Raw genomic sequence first — 15055 nt, forward strand, 5'->3', positions numbered from 1 at the left:
TGTCAGTTCGTCCTTGTTGGTGGCCTTGTCTTCTCAGTGCCTTGGATGAGCCCCCTTGACAGGTTGAAATCTCCTAGGAGCAGGAGACAGAAGTGGGGACAGCACAGGGCAGTTGAGTCAGTGTTTTGGCTCATGGTAAGAGTTTGTTTATCACATTATTTATAAGCAAACACATGCACGCTTAAAGGGCCATGTTGTGAACAATAATGAGTGTATCATCAAACACAGATTTTAATCAATCTAAATGTGTCCCGATTAAAAAAAAAATTTCAGGCAGAACATGTGTAAAGAATGCTAATATATTCCCGAGACAGAGGCAGGGGGTAGGTACCAGCATCCCAGTGTGCTGTTCGCTCACTGGAGTAGGATGCTCTGGAGTTCTGGGCACCAGGGTGCCATAGGCAGGAGAGATACTCTTAATCAGGGAAGATGTTCTTAGCAGGTTTTCCTTCTTGCAAATGATTGATCTGGAGGTTTCTGTTGCCCTCCATTGGTGGTCTCTGGCTGACACAGCCTTCCAATGATTCAAGGATGGGCTGTTTCCCTTTCAGTGACAAATACAGCTCTAGAGGTCCATTCTGGAGGGTTTTCCTGTGCATTATGTTTATCCTATCGAATTCGAGGGCAGTTTTCCTCCCACGTATCTTTCAGAAGCAGTCCTGGTCTTAAATCATGAAGGCTTCTGATACTAATTAAGTGAGAAAAAAACTTTAATGCAGCAACAGCCTTTCAACACCCCTAGATCATTCTATGAGCACTTAGTGAGCTGGAGTCTGTATTAGAACATTTACCTGCCTTCTCTCCCAAACAAACCCTGCCTGGTCTTACTTTGTCCCTTCCCCTCTCCATCCCTCCAGATTAAATAGTCCATTTATTCATTATTCCAGCAAACTCTTGTTTTGAGCAGCCTTTTTTTCCCCTTAATGACCTGGCTTCTTTGCAGAACTTCAGGCCATCCTGCAGCAGGGCCCAGGCGAATGCTCGAGCTCTGTACCAGGAGACAAGAGGGTTCCTCAGCACTTCTCATCTGGAAATAGACAAAATACCAACTCACAAGGTTGCGGTGAAAATGAAAAAACATAAAATACATCCTCAAAAATTAAATCTGTAATTACCATATGAATTATGTACCCAAATGAGTTAAAAAGGTACATGCTCATAACAGCACTGTTCATGATCCACATGTCTAGATGAAGGGATAAACGAAATGTGGCATGCCCGTACAATGGAATATGCTTCACCATAAACAGGAATGAAGAACTCACCTATGCTATGGCATGGATGAACTTCGAAACCATCCTGCTAAGTGAAAGAAGCCTGTCACAAAGGCTACATGTTGTACTTACATGAAATGTCTGGAATAGGCAACTCCATACAGACAGTGGTGATAAGTGGTTGCCAGGGACTGAGGAAAAGGAAGAATGGGAAGTAACTGCTTAATGGGTGTAGGGTCTCCTTTGGGGACAATGGCAATGTTCTGGAACTGGATAGACGTGACCGTTGCACAATAGTTAACTTTATGTTATGTGAATTTCACCTCAAATTTAAAAAATCAAATGTAAATGTTGTAACACATTGGTCCAGAGCAGAGATAACTATGTGTTTTCTTCCCAGAGGACCTGGGGAGAACACCCCCACACACCCCCAGACACGGCCCCAGTGTGAATTATTCCACTCTGCTTAAAGCAGCTGTAGTCAGTTCTGGCTGTTAATGGAAATTAGCTGGGGTGTGTGCAGTGGAATACCACAGAGCCTTTCAAGGCGTGAATGAGCTCTTATTTTTCAGATTGAGAGAAAACAGAAAATCGCAAAAGGATAGGTACAGTCCAGTCCCATTTATGAAAATTTTAAAGCACATTATTGATTGCACATGGAAAATACAAGGTCAAAAAAAAAAGTTTGGGAGTTACCTCAAACTCAGGGCAGTGGTACCTCTAGGGAGGGAAGAGAATGGGAATGAGGACTAGGGATATAATAGTTCCTCAAACAACACTCTGAAACAAACATTAAAAATACTGTCACTAGGGGCGCCTGGGTGGCTCAGTTGGTTAAGCGGCTGCCTTCGGCTCAGGTCATGATCCCTGGGTCCTGGGATCGAGCCCCACGTCCGGCTCCCTGCTCAGTGGAGAGCCTGCTTCTCCCTCTCTCTCTGCCTGCCTCTCTGCCTACTTGTGCTTTCTCTCTCTGTCAAATAAATAAATAAAATCTTAAAAAAAAAAAATACTGTCACTTGATCTAGATGGTGGTGCCCAGGTGTGTGTTATATATACTGAGAGAATGTAAAAATGATGATGGCAATGGTGATGCTGCTGCTGCTGATGGTTGTGGAGGTGGTGGTGATGGTGGTGATGGAGGTGGTGGTGATGATGATGATGGAGATGGTGGGAAAATTGCAGCTTCTGAAATGGAAAGCAAGGAATAACATTAGCAGTAGCACCAAGGGAAGGGTCTCCTGGAAAAATACAGTGAGCCATTAACTACAGAGGGGCCCTGGGGAGGTGGCGGGGCAGCCAAGGAGGTGTATCCCTGCTGGGACCTTCCTCCTGGGCAGGTGCCCTTAGCTGTGGGCAGTGCCGGGAGCCCATGGCCCTGACTGAGTTCTGGGTGGGGCTACAGCCTGGCCATTTCTGCCCAAGGTGGGCATCCTCAGACAGCCTTTGCCTGGACTCTGTCAGTGGTTCACGGCCCCCATCCTCCAGTCCTGCTACCTCCCTTTTATCTTTTTCAGGCAGGGTTTGGGGGGTGGTGACAGAATAAGCCTTTTTGACAAGTCTGTGGTCCAGCTGGATGGGCACCTGTAAAGAGACTCACGACGCCAAATTTCTGTCTGTGGAACCTCATTTTCCATGCAATTTAGTAATGCAACTGGAAATGAGTTCTTATAGAAAAAATATTATTTCAAAACATAATGAACCCAAAAGCAAAACTTTAAAGTCACATTAGTGAAAAGTGGAGGTTTTATGATTATAATTTGTGATTTAATGGTCCACAAAGTGAATCGCAGGCATGCAGAGTTACTTCTGCACAGAGCACAGTAGGTTTTAGGGGTGGGGCCCCCACTACCCCCTGGGCAGCAGCAACCCCTGCATTCCTGTTTCCTGCAGGAGCCCTGGCCCCTGCCCCCCACCCCGGCTCTGGACGAAGCAGTGAGCCCCTCTCTGTGGACACCCAGGTCCTCTCGGGTCCAGGCCGAGGTCACCATGCAGAAGAGGAAGGTTCTCCTGGCCACCGTGTGGAAAAGGAAGGTTCTCCGTGTCCTCCACCTACCAGGGGCTGTCCCTGGCCACCGGTATCTTCAGGCCTTTCCCTACATCCCTCTCCCCATCCTTGGCCCCTGTCGCCTACACTCAGGACCGCCCAGGCCCTTCCCCACTGTCTGCAGAGTGTGTCCAGCATGCACACTGGATGTGCACCTGTCCTTCCCTCGTGGTGCAAATGGAGAGAGGCCCATGGGCTGTGTGGCCAGCGGCTCTGCAGGATGTCCTGACCAGGAGATGGGGGACCAAGTCTGCTCCTAGGGAGCTGACCCATGATTTTGGCGATAACTACCCCTGGTCATTTGTACATCCAAGTCTGTGGCGCTGGGACCTCAGGGCTCAGGCCCCAGGCCTGGCTGCTCAGCCACCTTGGCAGCTGGCCAAGGGCTGTGTTCCTGGAGGCTTTTCCCTGTGACCCAGACATGCCTGGGGTGATCGGGGTGTTTGGACCAAAGGCAGCAGATAAGCCCAAACATGATGAGGCCCATCCAACTGAATCACCTGCCCATGGAGGCGAAAATAAGGCCAAGAGCTGTGGTGGGGGTGACGCAGAGCCGCTCCTGTACCGAGATCCACGGGCTCGGGGTCTCCATCTGTCAGTGAGGAGTGGGGAGCAGTGCTCAGAGGGTCCCGGGCTCCCTGAAAATGATGGAGCCATCTGAAAAAGACCTGACAATAAGGATGGTTAGGATTTTTCAGAGATAAAGAAAAGAATAGCACCCACAGAAGGAACAGGAAATTATTAAACAAAACAGAGTCACAGCTCCAAGAGGTGGAATGGCTGGAGGGTCACAGATGAAGGACAGAATGTGGAATGTACACACAACGGAATATTACTCAGCAGTGAGAAGGAAGGGAATTCAGACACAAGCTACACCATGGAAGAACCTTGAGGACGTTTTACTAAGGGAAAGAAGCCAGACACTAATGGACAAATTCTGTATGACTGCACTTGTGTGAGGTCCCTAGAGGAGTGACATCCATAGAGACAGAAAGAAGATGCAGGGATGGAGACAGGATTTGATGGTTCAGAGTTTCAGTCTGGGAAGATAAAACCCTTTTGGAGATAGTGATGGTTGCCCAATGTGAATGTTATTATTGCCACTGGGACATTGCCCTTTCAGTCTCTCGGACCCCCCACCTCCAATGTCCCCCTGCAGCGTGCACACAGGTCCCGGGCTTGATTGACAACCAGAAGTCAGAGGAGCTCAGGGAGACCGAGGAGAGCAGGTAGAGGGGCGATGGCAGGAAACAGACGCCTTGTCCCACCCAGGGTGAGCACTGCTCCGACTCCCACTTGGGCGGCTGACCTCGACCTGGGGCCCTAGTGTTCCAGTGCCTGCCTTCCCCCGCCGGGCCATCGCCCCCCCAGACCCCAGCCCTCTCTCCTCTTGCCCTCCCCAAGCCCCCCAGGAGCCCTCCTTGCGCTGGACCCTCCCCCTCCAGTGCCCCCTGCCCCCTACCTCCCCCGCCGCCCCGCCCCGCCACGCCGAGTCCCCTCCCTCCAGCACCGCCCCCACAGGCTGCGCCCCCTCCCTCCAGCACCGCCCTTCCCACTTCCCCAGTCCCCCAGCGCCGCGCCCCCTCCCTCCAGCGGCCCCCCGGGCCCGGGGTTATTAATAACCGCGCCTCGCATTCTCAGCTGGCGGCCGGGCAGGTGGCCTCGACGCCCGTGTCCAGACGCGGAGCGCAGCTTTCCTGGCGGGACCTGTAGCGGACGTCCCTCCGCCGACCCCAGGAGACCCGGCGCCCCGCTCAGCGCTTGGGGACGTGCACGGAGACCGAGGCTCAGGGTGGACCACACACTGGGGGAGTGAGGTGAGCAAGGGGCGCCAGCTGGGGTGCCCCGGCTGGGGCTGGAAAAGTGGGGTGGGAGCGGGTGTCAGAGAGAAGGACAGGAGTGTCGAGGCAAAGGGGTGACGGTGTTGGGGCATCGGGGTGTCCAGGCATCGGGATGTCAGGGTGATGGGGTGTCGGGGCGCCCTCCCGCCGGCCCCCTGTGAGCGCCGGGCCCAGTTGGAAGCCGCAGGTGCGCAGGGCGGGATCCGTGGGGCTTGGCATCCCTCCTGGTGGTCCCTCCCTCAGGGCTTGCAGCCCTCAGGAGTGTGGGAGAGGGGCCCCTGGCCGGGAGGACGACCCCTGGCCAGGCACCAGACCAGAGGCTGGGCCGGATCCTCTCTGCACACAGGGCTCTGGTCACGCAGGGTGGGACGGTCCAGACTTTATCATTTTTATAATAGATATTGGACGTGCAGAGGGAGAAAGCCTGAAGCCATTATTATCCCTGGACCCTGGGAGCTGGGGTGACAGGGCCCCCTCCTCTGTGGTTAAGTATCCCACGTTTTTGGTTTCTTTCTTTCTTTCTCTCTTTCTCTCTCCCTCCCTCCCTCCCTCTTTCTCTCTCTCTCTTTCTCTCCCTCTCTACTTCTTTCCTTCCTTCCTTCTTTCTTTCTTTTTTGCTTCCTTCCTTCCTTCCTTCCTTTTTTCCTTGTGAGGATGCTCCTCATCCAGGAAGCACAGACCTTAAGTATACGTGTCTGTTCCTGTGTAACCACCCCACCCAGATGGGAACAAAGCATGCTCCAGTCCCCCCACTCCCAAGGGCTCCCCAGTGCCCACCACCGTTGACAGTTCCCCCCTCCCCCCCCCCCCCCCCCCGGCCAAGTAACCACTACTCTGACCTCCACTGTCACAGCCCATCTTGCCTGTGCGTGAACTTCACGTACGGGAACCCACAGCTGCGTTCTGCTGGCTGATTTCCTTCACTCAACATAGTCATCCAGGTTATTGACTGAAGCGGGACTGCCATCTACTTCATTGCTACAGAGCATTTTAGGGAGATGTCAGAGTTTGTTTATCCACACTAGTTATTTATGGGCGTCTGGGTTGTTTTCAGCTCCTGGATATTAGGAATAGGCTGCTTGTCAACATTCTCACTCTTGTCTTTTTTGTGGACAGTCGCACTTGTTTCTCTCAGGGGCAGACGGAGAGAGGGACTGCTGGGGAAGAGGTCCTGTCTCACTGATAGTGCGGGTTGCTTCCTGAAGGGGCTACACCATTTCACACTCCCCCAGCTCCTCCGTGTGCGTCCTGACACCCTGCATCTGCCCCCAGCTCCTCCATGTGCCCTGACACCCACGATCTGCCCCCTGCTCCTCCATGTGCACCCTGACACCCAGAACCTGCCCCCCAGCTCCTCCGTGTGTGTCCTGACACCCCGCATCTGCCCCCCAGCTCCTCCATGTGCATCCTGACACCCCGCATCTGTCCCCCGCTCCTCCGTGTGCCTCCTGACACCCCACATCTGCCCCCCTGCCCCTCCATGTGCCCTGACACCCACGATCTGCCTTTCTGGCTCTGGCCAATGCAGTGGGCATGTGGTGGTTTTGACCTTTGTTTCCCTGACGACTAATGATGCTGGGCATCTCCTCCTGTGCTTCTCGAACATTTGGATATCCTCTTTTGGGAAGTTCCTGTTCAGATCTTCTCTTTTTCTTCCCGTCCAAACGAGTTGTTAGAGTGTATAGATTTATAGTTAGTTCATATATTTTGGTTACTAATTCTTTGTCTTCTAATAATCTTTTCCCAGTCCATAATTTATATTTTTACTCTCTCGGTAAGGTTGCTAATTTTAATGAAGTCCATTTGTTTCCTGTTCTTTTGTGAGAAATCTTTGCCTGCCCGTGGTCATGCAGGTATTCTATGTTTCTTCCAGGAGCTTGATTGATTAATTTAACCTATTATATGCCGGTCCACAATCCATCTTGAATTATTTTTGTGTATGGCATGAGATAGGAATCAAGGCTCATTTCCCCCATGTGGATACAGAGAGATTACAAATGCTTTCTCCTCTTCACCACACACTTTTTTTTCTATCTGAACTTTTAAAGTCAGTGGATATTACTTTTGCAATCTAAACAAAATGTATGCAGAAGAAATAAATTGGGAGAAAGCACAGTCCTCTGCAGGTCCCCAGCGGGGCGGGGTGGGAGGGACCGTGCCCTCACACAGCCTGCTGGGAGTGGGAGGGGGCACCCGAGCTGATCTTTAATGAGCGTCTTCTCCTGCAGACCGAGCTTGCCGCCCACAGATGCCTCCTCCCCGTCCAGAGGAGCAGCACGCCCCAGCACCAAGCCCCGCGTGAGGCAGCAGGGATGGCGCTGGGCCCTGAGCCAGTGAGCAGGTTCCCCGAGCTGGCTGCGATGGGCAGCCCTGTGCCCGAGCCGTCTGGTGCCCCCAACGCATCCGTCAATGGCTCCTGGGCCGGCGCAGCGGAGCCCAGCTCCCTGGAGGACCTGGTGGCCACGGGTGCCATGGGGGCTGCGCTCTCGGCCATGGGCGTGGTGGGTGTGGCAGGCAACGTGCACACGCTGGTGGTCATGGGCCGCTCCCTGCGCGCCTCGGCCTCCTTGTCCGTCTACGTCATCAGCCTGGCGCTGGCTGACCTGCTCTACCTGCTCAGCATCCCCTTCGTCGTGGCCACCTATGGCACCAAGCAGTGGCACTTTGGCGAAGTGGGCTGCCGGGTCCTCTTCAGCCTGGACTTCCTGACCATGCACGCCAGCATCTTTACCCTGACCGTCATGAGCAGTGAGCGCTACGCCGCCGTGCTGAGGCCCCTGGACACAGTGCGGCGTTCCAAGGGCTACCGCAAGATCCTGGCTCTGGGCACGTGGCTGCTGGCCCTGCTGCTGGCCCTGCCCATGATGCTGGCCATCCGGCTGGTCCGCAGGGGCCGCAAGAGCCTCTGCCTGCCGGTCTGGGGCCAGCGAGCCCACCGCACCTACCTGACGCTGCTCTTCGGGACCAGCATCGTGGGGCCCGGCGTGGTCATCGGGCTGCTGTATGTGCGCCTGGCCCGGGCCTACTGGCTGTCCCAGCGGGCCTCCTTCCTACAGACGCGGCGGCTGCCCAACCCCAGGGTGCTCTACCTCATCCTGGGCATCGTGCTGCTCTTCTGGGCCTGCTTCCTGCCCTTCTGGCTGTGGCAGCTGCTCGCCCAGTACCCTGGGGCCCAGCCGCTCACACCCCGCACCACGCGCATTGTCAACTACCTGACCACCTGCCTCACCTACGGCAACAGCTGCGTCAACCCCTTCCTCTACACGCTGCTCACCAAGAACTACCGCGAGCACCGCCAACGCCCGCTCCGCCCCCGGGGAGCCAGCCGGCCCCCGCGTGCCGGCGCCTTCCCTCCGCGCCAGGTCCGCTTCCAGCGCGGCTCCGGCCGCTCGCTGTCCTCCTGCGGCCAGCAGCCCACCGAGGCCCCCGCAGCGTCCCAGGCGGCCTCGAGAGTGGTCTGCGCCTGAGAGTCCCGCGGCCCCACACGAACGCTGGGGTCGAGGGCGGGAGGTGGCCTGAGTCCAGCAGGCAGCCTGCCCCCAGCGCCCCCGTGACTTAGTCTTCTTCCAGAAAGTTCTCTGCTCTCCCTTCTGCTTGGCTCCGTTCAGCATCATCAGCCATCTCCCTTGTGATGCCTGGAGGCCCCACTCCCAGAGCACCTAGGAGGCTCTGTGGGAGGCTCAGGCCCAGAACCAGCTTCTGGAGATCCCAGCAGGCAGAGTCTCCACCACCCATGGCAGGAGACGTGGCACACTCCTCTCCTGGCTGGGGTGTGGTCCCTGTGGCACCAGCCCCGCCCTGTCCCTGTCTGCGTTCCCGACAATAAACCCTGAGCTCTGCACCCCCGTCCCGCCTCAGTGCACGGATGGCATGTTGAGGGGTGGGGGGGCCCTTCGGCACGAGGAGCCTGTCGGTCTGGCTGGGAGGATGCACGTCTTCCTTTGAGGCTTGGCTGGTGGCTGGTCCAGCTGTCTGGACATGGTGGGCAGGTGCCACCCGGCCTGAGCCAGGCCCCAGAGTGTGGGGCTTGAGACCCTGCGGCAAGGTCTCAGGTCCAGGCACCCCAGGAAGTTACATTTTTTACCCGACACTTAAGACCTGAATTGATGCACGCTCTGTGTCAGAGGGGACCTGAGTGTCCTGGTTAGTGCTCCCAGGGACACCCAGGTGTGCCGAGCAGCAAGCAGAGGGAATGGTGGACGCAAAGGGCAGGCAGGGGCTCCGTGTCCCTATGATGGGCTTGGGGGACAGAGATGAGACTGGGAGTTGGGCGGCGTCCTGACCCCAGAGGCCTTGCACGGGGGACGGGGTTCATCTGAGACGGCAGTGGGGCATGGACGGACTTAGAGGCCACCAGCAGGCTGGGAGGTTAGGCCACAAGCCCCTGCTTCTGGGGTCAGGAGATGCCGGGCAAGGGGAGTAGCACAGGGCAGTGCAGGAGCTGAGCTATTCTGGGAAGTTGGCAGAGGGCTTCTGGCTGGGGGGGTCCTGACTCACTGCAGGGGCCAGGGTACATCCTTGAGGGGGAAGGAGGGAGCCTGCAGGTCCTGGGAGACGGGTGAGGCTATAGACAGACACACTCATCCACACAGAAGCGGGGCAGGAGTTCCTGGGAGCCACCTCCGGGGAGGAGGGAGGAAGAGCCCCAGGAAAGCAATTTCGCTGGAGGGCCGGTCAGAGCAGGGGAGACACATGGGCCAGGTCCCCGCAGGCTGAGCTGGGGCCCAGGGGCCCTTTGGAAATACAAGACGGAGTTCCTGGCCCTGTGCAGACAAGCTTCGCCTCTGCCCAGCTGGGCTTGGGACCCCTGTCTGTGTGTCTGTCTGTCTTCCCCATCACTCAGGGCCAAGCCTGTGCTGCCCACCTCATGGCATAGATCCTTGAGCACGTGGCGCGTGGGTCGGCGGCCCCAGGACAGTCTGTTCCATCCAGGCCTCCAACGCCCAGGGTGCTGGGACCCAAGATGGCCCAGCTCCACTGGGGCACGGCAGGCTCAGCAGGGCAGGCTCACCTGAGGTGGCGGGGATCCCGGAGGGGGGATCTGCCTGGCAAAGGACGAAGGCTTCGGGGGCAGAAAGGGAGAGCCCGAGGCTGCTGGCTTCCCAGGCCTCACACCCACGGGCTTAGGTCTGGTCAGAAACGAAATCGAGGTCCTGCCTGCAGCAGTGTCGTGGCTGCATCCCCGAGAGAAACCCCCCCCAGAGTGTCCGTCCTCATCCTCTCCCTCATGACAAGTCTCTTCAGTTCCCAGTCCCAGCGTGGCCTCCCCTGGCTGACCCCCCATCCCTCTCCCTTGTCCCCCCACTCCTGCCCCCACCTCCCGCCTGGCAGACCCCCATCCCTCTCCCTTGTCCCCCCACTCCTGCCCCCACCTCCCGCCTGGCAGACCCCCATCCCTCTCCCTTGTCCCCCCACTCCTGCCCCCACCTCCCGCCTGGCAGACCCCCATCCCTCTCCCTTGTCCCCCCACTCCTGCCCCCACCTCCCGCCTGGCAGACCCCCATCCCTCTCCCTTGTCCCCCCACTCCTGCCCCCACCTCCCGCCTGGCAGACCCCCCCATCCCTCTCCCTTGTCCCCCCACTCCTGCCCCCACCTCCCGCCTGGCAGACCCCCCATCCCTCTCCCTTGTCCCCCCACTCCTGCCCCCACCTCCCGCCTGGCAGACCCCCCATCCCTCTCCCTTGTCCCCCCACTCCTGCCCCCACCTCCCGCCTGGCAGACCCCCATCCCTCTCCCTTGTCCCCCCACTCCTGCCCCCACCTCCCGCCTGGCAGACCCCCATCCAGTGTGCTTTGGAGTTTAGAATGTTAGGCAGGTGCTCACACATGGACACGCTCCACTCCCACACTGGGCACATTCTGTGGCTGTGCCCTCACCCCACCCTGCCACGTGGAGACCCCACAGGCCCACTGTGGCTTCGCTGGCCTCCCTGGGCCCACTGCCCACAGCCCTGGCACCCAGGACCCACTCGGTCAAGGCCAGGTGATTTATGGAGGCCTCATCTGGCTCAAGACCCACGGCCTGTCAGGCACAGTGCCCAGCTTTCTGGCCTCGTCAGGCTGCTCTGCCTGCTCAGAGGCCGGGCTGGCTCCTGTAAGGGGACCCCCTGCCTGCGGGTCCCCCCCGCCCCCCCACCAGGGCCTCAGATCCCAGCCTGGGCCCCAGGGCTCTGAGGCTGCGGAGGGTTCCAGGTGGTCCGAGCTGGGGCAGGAGCCGAAGCTTGGGAGGGCCGGACGGTAGAGGGCCCCGGGCTGAGGGGTCGCCCGGGCCAGGGCATGCGGCAGTTGGTTGTTGTTGTTCGGTTACAGCTCTCCTGAGGCACAGTTACCCACCATAACACTCAGCCCCTGCAATTACTAATTTTCCGTCAGTTTACAGAGCTGTGCAAGCATCATCCAATCCAGTGCCTGCACATCAGTCAGGAAAGCCAAAGCAACCAGACATAACGTATAAAGGATTTCTTTAAGGAACCGACTCACGCAATTAGGGGGCTGGCAAGCGTGAAATCCAGGGAAGGGGCCGGCAGGCTGGAAACTCTGGCAGGAGTTGAAGCTGCAGCCTTGGGGTGGAATTCCTTCTTTTCTGGGGAAGTTCTGTTTTTTTGCTCCTAAGGCTTTCAGTTGGATGGATGAGGCCCCCCCACGCATGTGATGGAGAACAGTTTTCTTTGCTAGAACTTAGCTGATTGTAGATGTCCATGCACGCTGTACTGGGGGTCAGCACCCCGCCCCTTTTTAGAGCTGAGTACTCCTTGTGGGGTCAGCCGGTGTTGTTTATCCGCCCCTCAGTTACGGAGCTGCTCTGGACACGCGTGTGCACGTCTTCGTGTAAACACGTTGGCATTCTCTTGGGGAGGTTCCTGTGGAGTCTCCAGACTCTTTCCCACAGTGCCTTCACGTCCTGTGCCCCCTGAAGCTGAGCAGGGGGCTCCCAGTGCCCCCAGCCTCCCATCATCATCCTCCCTCTGGGCATGCACCGTTTTTATAATAAAAGAGCAGCTGCTCTGGGTAGACTGGGATTAATACCTTGCAGCTTAGTGACCTTGACCGACTCTCAGAGGCAAGCGTCTGCAAGGCCGGGAGCCGCAGGCCTTGCTCGTAGCTGAGCTTGGTGTCAGGACAGTGCTGCTCAGGGGCTCGCGGAAGGGTGGGTGACTGAGGCTGGGCCACTCCCTTCCCAAGCCATGGCACCTCAGCTCCCGAGCAAAGGGAGCCCAGGCTCCCCGACCTGGTAACATCTATGGGGGAGGGGCGGCCAGCAGGGCCCCTCAGGAGTCAGGGACGGCACCATGGCCGTAATCACCATGGGTAATCTTGGCTCTGAAGCACCTTGGCTCTGTGGATCATCTGAGCCCCTTTTGGCCAGTTCCTCCTGTTTCCGAGAAGACGTTGACCAGGTCCCCTCCTCCCCCTGTCCTTGGGAAGACAATGACCAGGTCCCTCGTCCCCTGACCCAAGGAAGGCTCTGACCAGGCATGTCCATGGGCCTAGCTGGCCTCAGAGCAGGCTGGGGGGCTGTTCCAACAGTTCCCAGTTCCCAGGGAGGGAGGGAGGCTCAGCACCGGAGGGCCTTCTCTGTGAACCCCCTCATGTTATCTGGAGCTTAAGGTCACAGGGCTTTGCTGGACAGCCCTCTTGGCTCAGGCTGATGGGGGCTCAGTGACCCAGGCCAGGCCGCCTCCACAGGCTCTGGGGTCCATCTGCTGGCTCCTCGGCCAGCTTCTGGGATCACAGGGGACTGTGCCCTTTCGGCGGGGGGTGGCGACTGTCAGTTGAAACGTGATGTTTTCCCCTTTCCCAGGAAGTTCAATTTAGAGAGAAGGGTGCTGGTCGTGGGAGCCTCGTGGGTGAGCAAGGGCTTGGGCAGGGGCTCTGGGTGGCTCACGGGGCTCCAGGCTGCTGCAGGAGGGGCAGAGCCAGGGAGGGACACAGCGCATCTCCCCACCACGGCCCCTCAAGCAGAAGAGACAGAGAAACAGACACAGGGAAGGAGGGCACAGGCCGTCTGCCAGAGGGAGCAGAATGCAGCCAGCAGATGCCGAGGGGTGGCCATGTGGTGCCTGGGGGTGCGGGGTTCTGCCCCAGGAGCCAAGGGTTAATGAGCTGCCCTTGGGCTGCATACTTGGCCACAGTCTATGCAGCTTTACTGCAGATGTTTCTGCTCTTCCTGGGTGTGAAGGGTCTTCTGGTCATACTTCAGGCCGCATGTCTCAGGGTCCCAGTGCCCCCAGAAAGCTCCAGACCTATCCAGGGACCAAAGCCCCAGGGAAGGTGAGGCATGGACGTGGGGGGACCCAGGCACCAAATCAACACCATGACAACTAGGGAGACCTTCAATGGGTGCCAGGCCCAGTGTCCTGTTCAGAAAGTGGTGTCTGGGGCGCCTGGGTGGCTCAGTTGGTTAAGCGACTGCCTTCGGCTCAGGTCATGATCCTGGAGTCCCTGGATCGAGTCCCGCATCGGGCTCCCTGCTCAGCAGGGAGTCTGCTTCTCCCTCTGGCCTTCCTCCGTCTCATGCTCTCTGTCTCTCATTCTCTCTCTCTCAAATAAATAAATAAAATTAAAAAAAAAATTTGGCCATTCTAGAGGCGCCTAGATGGCTCAGTCATTAAAAAAAAAAAAAAAAAAAAAAAAAAAAGAAAGTGGTGTCTGGCTGGCCATCGGAGGGGCCCAGCAGCCTTGGGTAATGGGACAGGAGGCCAACAGGGTCAGCCTAGGGTTGGAGGACCCTTTGGGAGCTGAGTGAAACCCCAAGGAATCAGCCCTGAGGGGATCCCTGGGGGCCAGGAGCCCAGGATGGTCCAGGTGCACCCCAGACAGCCTCTAGGAGCCAGAGCATCCCTCCCCTAGGCCATGCAGAGCCAGGGCAATGGGGCATGCTGGTCCAGCTTATTTAGGCCAGAAACTCGGGCCTGGGTGACCAGTTGTCCTGGTCTGCCCAGGACAGAGGGATGTCCCAAGATTCGGGACTTCCAGTGCTAAGACCTGGCCCCTCCCAGGATTGCCCCCCCCATCTGGTGTCAAGAAAGAGGCAGGAACGTGGCGGGTAGCAGCCACCTCCTCGGGCTGCTCTGGGCAAGAGTTGGAGCCAGGATATGACTCCCAGCTATCCAGAGAGAGCAGGGATCAGGAGCGAGCAGGGAGCCCCGAGGGAGCAGGGAGCCGGGAGCAGGGAGGCAAGAGAGAGCCCGAGGGGTTGCTGGGGCTTCCGTGGCTGAGCGAGAGGAACTTCAAGGACAGAGGCAAGGCTGGCCTCCCGCAGAACCCCCTGGCCCTGGGGCCCGAGAGAGAAGTCGAGCCCTGGGGGGCCAGGTTTGTATCCCCATGGCCCCTGAGCACCCCCGCTCCTGCGGTTCCGACCCCCAACCCTTGGCTGCCGTGTGACCCATGAACCTGGTCTGATAGATCACTTCTCACAGCCTTGTCCTACCTCCGCCTGGGGCTGGGATATGCGCTCCCTTGTGTGCCAGCAGCACCTCACAGACGACAGCCCCCCAGAGCAGGGCTGTGGAGGCCTTGGGAGCAGGTCATGGGGAAGAGAGCCAGGAAGCCCCCAGTGGATGCTCAGCCCAGGGCGCTGGGGCCCTCTGACCCCGGCGCCCACGTGCCCAGGAACGACCAGAGCCTGACAAGCTCTCAGGCCTGGGTGGCCGGGCCCTCCCTGCCTCCATTCTGCTGCTTTCCTGCAACGGCCCAGAATCCTCGTGTCCTTCCCCTGCAGCCAGGGCCCCCAGGGCCTGCACTGGGGGCCGGGACCCCAGCACTGCCTCAGCTCCCCCTTGCAGCGAGAGGAGGCCGAGTCCTGGGACGGAGCAGGGGACCAGCCGAGCCGAGCATGGAGCCACTTCACACAGACCCAGGGAGGGGACACAGGCCGTATTATCCCCGATGCGTCAGCATCACGGTCCACTCTGGAAGCATCAGACCAAACCACACTCCCGGAGCCTGGAGGCCTC

The 15055-nt window shown here is 58.1% G+C and overlaps 1 protein-coding gene across 1 annotated transcript; it reads left to right on the forward strand.

Annotated features, from left to right (window-relative positions):
* The first annotated feature begins 4914 nt into the window (after window positions 1-4914).
* Window positions 4915-8922, forward strand: UTS2R (urotensin 2 receptor). The gene is made up of 2 exons (XM_045871432.3): window positions 4915-5075; window positions 7328-8922. The coding sequence occupies exon 2, from the start codon at window positions 7412-7414 to the stop codon at window positions 8564-8566; it is 1155 nt and encodes a 384-aa protein (XP_045727388.1). The 5' UTR covers window positions 4915-5075; window positions 7328-7411; the 3' UTR covers window positions 8567-8922.
* Window positions 8923-15055: the final 6133 nt, after the last annotated feature.

The sequence above is a fragment of the Mirounga angustirostris genome, unplaced genomic scaffold, assembly GCF_029215605.1.
Source record: "Mirounga angustirostris isolate CCGP_5_RB_7025 unplaced genomic scaffold, mMirAng1.0.hap1 SCAF_17, whole genome shotgun sequence".
Lineage (NCBI taxonomy): Eukaryota > Metazoa > Chordata > Mammalia > Carnivora > Phocidae > Mirounga > Mirounga angustirostris.